The sequence below is a fragment of the Lacerta agilis genome, chromosome 3 (genome assembly GCF_009819535.1).
Source record: "Lacerta agilis isolate rLacAgi1 chromosome 3, rLacAgi1.pri, whole genome shotgun sequence".
In the NCBI taxonomy this organism is placed as follows: domain Eukaryota; kingdom Metazoa; phylum Chordata; class Lepidosauria; order Squamata; family Lacertidae; genus Lacerta; species Lacerta agilis.
Genome location: NC_046314.1, coordinates 34,750,414 through 34,758,731, shown reverse-complemented (window position 1 = coordinate 34,758,731; position 8,318 = coordinate 34,750,414). Strand labels below are relative to the sequence as shown.

Below are 8,318 nucleotides of genomic sequence, written 5' to 3'. Positions count from 1 at the left end.
GAGCCTGCACATTGGCACCATCCTGCTAAGCCACTGCACACCTATAGTTTTGTTTAACACGATACATAAAGTTATCTAGTGTCTAGTATACTGAATTAAGGAGCAATGCACCAAAATTATCAAGACATTCTTTTACTACCACCCTTCTGACAATTTTTTTAAAGTGGATGATCATGCCAAAAAGCCATGTTGAAAACAAATACAATATCGCAGGATTTACAGTCCTGCTGGTGTAATTAATTCCTCCTAACTGCAGCAATAGCTTCCTAGCGATCAGCATCACGGCACCTCCTGCATAACTGGTTTTACTATTATTTTAAATTCTATTGACATTATATGCATAACCAGGTTTTAATCCTAAGAAGTTGCTCCTCTCTGTAGCACCCTCCCCCCACATGAGGAGAAAATGTATATTCATTCTTACCTGAGAAAGGTTCCACTGGGCTTGTTGATTTTGCTGTATACCATATTTCTGTGGTGGGGCTACGTGCCCCACCATTGGTCCTTGGGGTCCAACGTTTTGAGGAAGTCCCAAACCAGCAGTTTGTGTAGTGACAGAAAAACCATTAGGTATTCCCATGCCCACCATCATGCCTGTGTTCTGTCCTATGACAGGCACCGATTGCCCCATCATGGTTCCCATCATTGCAGGGGCTGCGGGTACAGGTACAGGTACAGGCACTCCCATGGCTGGAAAACCTTGAAAATGAGCTGGTGGTTGTGCAGTAAAGGGAATAGGTTGTGGTCCCATGAATACACCTGTATTAGGCAAAACGGAAGAGGAAAAGAGCAAATTCCATTATGTCAGCAAAGTTATAAGTTCTAAAAACGAAACCTGCTTTTGCTAAATTTGCCAACCAAACTTTTGTTACATCAGGCAAAAAACAAAACTGATATCCAGAGGGGTGGGAAGTAGCTGCTTTACTTAAATCATTCTTAATTTCATTTCCTGATTTGTAGACTACCTTTGAGGGCTCAAGTATCCCTCCAAGACAGTGTACAAATATTGTTAAGATCTACATGTGGCTCAATGAATGTTGGCAAGGAATTATTTAATGACAAACCCACAGTCCGTAGACATTTAAAGTGGATGGGGTTTATAACAAGAAGCATGAGTGGAAAAATCCAAGCACCTAGTTGTCAGTAGTACCTAAAGTTGGGCCTGGTGATATTGTGGCTGTGTCATTGAAGGAGATAGGAAGCAGGCTTTCCGTGAAGCTGCTGCCACCTTTTGCTCTTTCTCTTGCAAGCTAGGATAGCTCCCTCACCCCACAACACTCTGGGCTACCTGCAGAGGGAAGGCACTGGCTCCCACAATACTCCTGCTCCACCTGCCTGGCTTTAACCCATGAACAGCAGCCCCTAAAGAGAAACCAAGAACTGGGCAATGACAGAATCTGATGACTGCCACTCTCCTGAGACAGAGCCTAAAGTGGATTATGGGATTTGTTATGGTTTCTGGTTTAGGCTTACAGCAGAAGTGGAGAAACTCCAGCCTACAGGCTGACTTGTGCAGAAAGCAAGCTTGAAGTCACTGCCCATCAATGAATAGGTAGTGACCAAGCCTGCTGATCAGTAGCACTTCAAAGTACTGCACAGAGCTCCTTGCAAGCCCTGTGAAGTGTTCTGAAGTCCCAACAACGATCACTTGGACGGGTGGGTGGTTCTGTCCACAGAGGTAAGGGGAGGTAAGAATTTGGCCCTGTGGCCAGATCAGGTTTCCCACCTTTCCTTATTATTTTTGCCCTCAAATCCAATTTTACACACCCCTCCACAGTCTTTTACTTTACCACTCAAGTTATTTGCTTCTTATATTCACGTGCGCAGCCTGGGAGTCATTGGAGGCGCAGGTTCATTCTGTGTCCAGGGCAGCTGTCTACCAGCTCCATCTGGTACGCAGGCTCTGGTTATCTCCCGCTTGGACTACTGCAATGCGCTCTATGTGGGGCTACCTTTGAAGGTGACCCGGAAACTGCAATTAATCCAGAATGCAGCAGCTAGACTGGTGACTGGGTGTGGCTGCCAGGACCACATAACACCAGTCCTGAGAGATCTACATTGGCTGCCAGAACGTTTCCGAGCACAATTCAAAGTGTTGGTGCTGACCTTTAAAGCCCTAAATGGCCTCGGCCCTGTATACCTGAAGGAGCGTCTCCACCCCCATCATTCAGCCCGGACACTGAGATCCAGCGCCAAGGGCCTTCTGGCGGTTCCCTCACTGCGAGAAGCAAAGCTACAGGGAACCAGGCAGAGGGCCTTCTCGGTAGTGGCGCCCGCCCTGTGGAACGCCCTCCCATCACAGGTCAAGGAGATAAACAACTACCTGACATTCAGAAAATACCTGAAGGCAGCCCTTTTCAGGGAAGTTTTTAACGTGTGATATTTTTGCATCTGATTTTTGTTGAAAGCCGCCCAGAGTGGCTGGGGAAATCCAGCCAGATGGGTGGGGTACAAATAATAATAATTATTATCTCTTTTCCCCCTCTGTTTCCAACAGCATTTCATGGAAGGAGACCTTAAATTGTAGTCAAAGCTTCCTGGAATGCAGCCCCAGAGCCTTTTCAATAGCAGAGACCAGCTCTGGCAGATATATTGCTATAACAGTAATAGTAACCCTGATAAAACCATTAATGATTGTGAGCATATTGAAGATCATGGGGAGTAGCTGCTCGGGGGCAAAGAACTACAAAGGAAGCAGCGAGAAGAACGGCACCAAGAAGATCCCTCCTCTGAATAGAAGCCTCCTCTTCTCCAAATTGGCTCCTAACCTTTTCTGTGAATAGCTATATCCTTCAAATTACAATGCTTAGTTTTGAATAATTTTCTTCTTTAGGCCTCCTACTTGATGTTGGATTTATTTCCCCCTTTTTATCATTAAAAAACCAACTTATCACTAATACACTTTTTGCCGCAGGGAGAGAGAGAGAGAGAGCCCCAGCCATGTGTTCTAGGCACAACTTTTAATTAAGACATTTAGAAATAAATTTGAAAACCAATTACCTGGAGCATTTTGCTGCGGAATAGTACCTGTGCCATACAATGACAGGATGGAGTCTTTGGAGAGCAGTTTCTTTGCTGACTCTTCTGATTTTGTTTGTTCAGTGAACAGATCAAGATCTCCAGATGCAGCAGATAAGGTGGCAGCTGCAGTGTTAGTGGAAGCAGTCTGGGAAGAAAGTCAAATGAGATTACGGAAAACCATTATCACCAAATACATTAGCTAAAGGGCCATGTGTTTTCAAACAGAATGCAAAGATTTAGTTACTGTATTAGTAACCAAACTTTCCAATTACAAGCATCCCCAAAATTTGTAAGTACTGTAAAGGAAAATGTCCTAACATTGCAAAAACCCAACTAACGAACAAATGCTTGCATATGTATAACACAATACTAATTATTTACCAATGTTTCCTTTGTGCAAGTCACAATGACATATATTACGACAAATAATCCAGAAGTTTACGCAACGTGAACAAAAGTAGAACAGCTACATGTTTTTATACAGCAAATTTATTACCTATGGCTAGCATGTAAAATTTATATCTTCCACTTGTATATATGCACATCTGAGAACCTTGACTGGCCCAGGATCACCAGATGTGTACACACAGTTGTTTGAAGATGTACATACATGCTTCTGTTTCATAGTTTATGCGGTGCAGCACCACTGTATACATAGCAAATATTTGCCAACATAAACATACACACAGTATGAAGGTTTCATTATCTGTCCATCTGTTTTTAAATAAAAAGCTTACAAAGAAATTGCATAAAGATTGTCTCTTCCAGAATTTGTTCTACTTGTGATGCATACATACACCCATTACAACTGTTCATCATCTCTATTCTAGTCCCAGATGCTTGGTGGGTTTATTCTCCTTTACTTCTTACTTGCCTCCATGTAACTGCAAGAACGGTCATCGTTTGGCTGCATTACATGCAAACCCTTTTCCAGGAGAAAACACCACCAGATAAACTTCATTTTGGTTTGCTTATAATTTTTCTCAAGTACTGTATTTTTTGTTCCATAAGACGCACCTAGTTTTTTAGAGGAGCTAAGGGGGAAAGCCCTGTTTTTTTGAGGATAAGCTGAAAGTGGTGCAGCTTCTTTTTCAAAGAGGAAAAGCCCAGTTTTTATGGGGTTCAACTCATAGTTCTGCAGCTTCTAGTCCTATAGCCATTTCTACAGTTTCCAGACAATCTAATCAGCCAGTCACATGTCGCTGGGGAAACAAACAGCCTCCCTCTGCATTCAACAATGGAGGCCTGGGCAAGGGGGTGGGGCTGGAAAGGGAGCCTTATCTCCCTCCCGATCACTTGCTGAACAGCTGTTCAGTGGCTTCCTTTCAACACCCCCTTCTCTCTTTTGTTAAAAAAAAAAAAAAGCACAATCTGCTTTGGGCCCCTAGGCAATTCGGCTCCAGGGACCATGCATTCGCTTCATAAGACGCACAGACATTCCCCCTTACTTTATAGGAGGAAAAAAGTGCGCCTTATGGAGCGAAAAATAAGCTAATCTAAAGAAAGTAGTGATCAGATGAAGCAATTTCATATGATAAGAAATACTGAGCAGAACTACTGTCATAGATCTATTACTTTCAACTAATTCAAGGCAAGGTTACGAGAACTGCGCAAGATAAGAACAAGATTTTTGAAGCTTAGATTCTTAAAGGCTTCAAATGTGTTTTAAAAGCAGAACCACAAAAGGATAAATTTTGTATTGCCCCATGTTCCGCACAGTGCATAAAGGTCACAGCTTGAATGGTTCAGTAGTCTTTGTAAGGTAGAACTGCACCTTTAGAAACTAGAAATTCTCACATTTTTTATGACCTCAATGGAGCATGAAGAAAAGCATCTCTTCCATAAATCTTAGTATGTCTGTAAGACTAGCAACTCTGAAAAGAAATGCAAGTAACTAAACAACCAGAAACAGGAGGTAGCATGGTTAATGTGTCAACCTAGGACCCAGGAGACCTAGGTTCAAATCTATTGTACACACACATTTAACAGGACTTTTCAATTGAAAAAATTCAATTTTGAATTGAAAGTCCTGTTATCTTCTATAAAATCTCCTAGGGATGTTGGCCCAGCTACTATCCCAAGTCTGTGGGGAAATCGTGCATGCTACTTTGCTCATTTATCTATTTAATTTTGAACATTTCTTACTTACTTTTCATTACACAGTGATTTCAGAGCTGCAGCTTAAATAAGTTCCGAATTCACAATACACTTAATAAAATCAAAGTATGCAGGTCAGAACCAGCCAACTAAAAATTCAATACTGGGATCAGATTCCAATAAAAGTTTGGACAAATAACAAGGTCATCAGCTGGCAACTGCAACTTAAAAAAAATAATAGGTGCCCACCATATCACAGAGGGGAGGGAGTTCCAAAATGCTTTCCCCCTGGGGCTCAGCACATAGGTTGGAACAGCAGCCATGGGTGGCATGCATGGGTAAACACTCACCCTCTACCCAATTTGGGAAGAGCTGTTCATATCCAGTTTCATTGGAAGGGGAAAAGACTATTGCTACGGGTGGACTCAGGACTAGTATAATGTAATTGAAAGCTCTCTCCAGGCAAATTTCTAAAGTCTCACCTCTCACAACTGAAAAATTATGATTGTGCAGTGATTCAAAATATACAAAAGTGCTCTGTATCATTTCCTGTCTGAAGTGGTTTCACACCTTCAAGTCATCTGATAATATATTTGCGGAAGTGGTCTATAGTCCACAAAAGTTTATGCCGTAATAAAAGTTGTTAACCTTTCATGTGCCACAAGAATCTGCTCTAGTACTGGAACAATTTCAAATTTTTCACTTGTCAAATGTAAGAGTATCTAACATAACCTGAGCACTACACAGCAAAAGGAGTCCATGCTTAGGGCTACAATCTACCCATCTGCAAGAGAATGGGGCACAGGAAGAACATAAAAGGAGAAGAGAACAAGCCAAGGTCATATATCACTTAGATAGCACTTCACCTTCCTAAAAATGGAAAGTAGTTGATGGAAAAATTACTTTTAAAAAATGTCACGGGGCTGGATTTAACTAACTTGTTCTGCTAGCAGAAGGACTCCTGTTAATGCAGTGGGGCTTCCCACCCCCCTTTGTCCTGCCTCCCTAAATTCAACTTTGGAGGGTCAGGAGAAACCTCAGTGTCTAGGGCAAGGAGAGGGGAGATAGTTCCATCAGCATTTCTCTTTGCCTGATGGAAAAATCTTAGTGCTACGCTGAATTCCACTCAAAGAATTGTTCTGTTCTTTGTAAAGATAAGGTAAGGAGCTTAAGCCTCAGAGCAGAATAACAGAAAGTATTACATGCATAAAATGAGTTAGCATAAGAAAGAGCAAGCAGTGAGCAGGAAGACCATCATGAATATCAGGAAAAAGGAATTAAGCTAAATAATTTTTTCCCCTTTCCAGTAGCACCTTAGAGACCAACTAAGTTTGTTATTGGTATGAGCTTTTGTGTCTGGAAGGATTTTTTTTTTTTTCGACTATGGCAGACCAACACGGCTACTACCTGTAAGGAATTATGCTGTTACCCTGAAGAGCTTTCAATTTTAAAGAGACAACATCAAGAAGATAGAACAACAGTGATGTATGGTTAGAGCAGTGTTTCCCAACCTTGTGCCTCCAGATGTTTTTGGACTACAACTCCCATCATCCCTAGCTAGCAAGACCAGTGGTCAGGGATGATGGGAATTGTAGTCTGAAAACAGCTGGAGGCACAAGGTTGGGAAACACTGGGTTAGAGTGTTGGACTAGGGCAAGGATGTCCAAAGTCCATTTTGGGGGCCTAATCCAGCCCACCAGTCGATTTAAGCCGGCCCCCGTGGCAGTATATGTCCTGGGGTAAAATCCTTTAAAAAGGTCAGCAACTTCAATCCTAAAAAAAGCTGAACAACTTTGGGGTAAAATTTAAAAAAAGGCTCAACAACTTTGGGGTTAAATCCTTAAAAAAGCCCACCAACTTTGGGGTAAAAAAAGCTAAACAATTTCAATCCTAAAAAAAAGCTAAACAACTTTGGTCGGCTCTCAAGCATGTTCACATCATCAAATCTGGCCCTCTGAAAAAAGTTTGGGCACCCCTGGACTAGGGCCTGGGTTCAAATCCCCACTCATCTTTGAAGCTCACTGGGTGACCCTGGACCAGCCACTGTCTCTCAACCTACTCAATTCTACTTCACAAGGCTCTTGTGAGAATAAAATAGGAATGAGATGCTTGGGAGGAAATGTGGGCTACAGGTGTAATATAATAATAATAATAATAATAATATCACAAAAGGAAAATACACACCCTTAATCAAATAACAAAAAGGAGATATGGGCAGCCCACCTGACCACTCCCACTTTTCAGTTCACTAATCACAAACAATTAAAAATGCAGATTAGAAGCATGTCAGAGTCATAGATCAATAAATCTACAAACCATTAAGAGATCAGCTGGACTAACTAGGCCTACGCACACTTTAGTGGGAAAGCATTTTCATTGCCAAAATGTGCCACTAAACCTTAATGAACCTCGTAATAGTGAGCCTCTGTTGAAACCATCTAGTTATCACTAGTCTGGAAGCTACTGAGAGAGTTAACACCAAGTCTTAATAGATAATATATTGTGCCTTTATACTATTATGCATATTACTAATCAGGTCACTGGACTCCACTCAGCAGTGCGCTCCAGGCAAAGCCTTGTTAAATCCCTGAGGGATGTTCATAAACATGAAATGTTGGTTATTTGTATCAATGATGCTCATCCCAGAGCTATGGAAGTCTGAATCACAATATCTCTAAACATAAAAGATGAATGATAGCTGTAGTGGTTGAATAGCCAAGACAGACAGAACATCTAGAAATTGTATCTAATCCTTTTTTTAAAGAAAACCACCCTAAGATTAAATATTAGCTTCCCTGTTCACACAGATATTATAGCACTTAGTGAGCTACAAGATGCCTCATACTATAATGTTTGAAGAAAAATTACACAAGTTATTGGTACTCATATTAATAGCATGCTATTGCTGAGGCCAGCTGCTGAAGTGCAATAAAATATGGAATGCATGAGTAAAATTGAGCTCTCTTCTTAAATTGAGGGGCTACTTAACACTGGCTTTTCTACGGCCAGTGTCTTTTCCCACTGCTGTTTCAAATGTGAAGAACCTCTTTCTTATGCTAACACTAGGCATGGACTTATAAATTGTGTGCCTATAACCAATGCAAGCTTCACTTGCCTGCCAATCTCTCTCGTAAGAAGATGAAAGTGATTTTAACGGAACAGCTGATACAACTCATCTTTGTATTTTTAGGCAGGCTTGT

The 8,318-nt window shown here is 41.5% G+C and overlaps 1 protein-coding gene across 2 annotated transcripts in view; it reads right to left on the bottom strand.

Annotated features, from left to right (window-relative positions):
• SMAP1 (small ArfGAP 1) overlaps positions 1-8,318 on the bottom strand; it is a 56,343-nt gene that overhangs the window by 2,910 nt on the left and 45,115 nt on the right. For both annotated transcript variants that reach the window (XM_033143227.1, XM_033143229.1), the window contains 2 exons: positions 3,001-3,166; positions 425-759 (listed from right to left, as the gene is read on the bottom strand). In XM_033143227.1, coding sequence (XP_032999118.1) covers positions 425-759; positions 3,001-3,166 — 501 coding nt within the window. The remainder of the gene's footprint in view (positions 1-424; positions 760-3,000; positions 3,167-8,318) is intronic.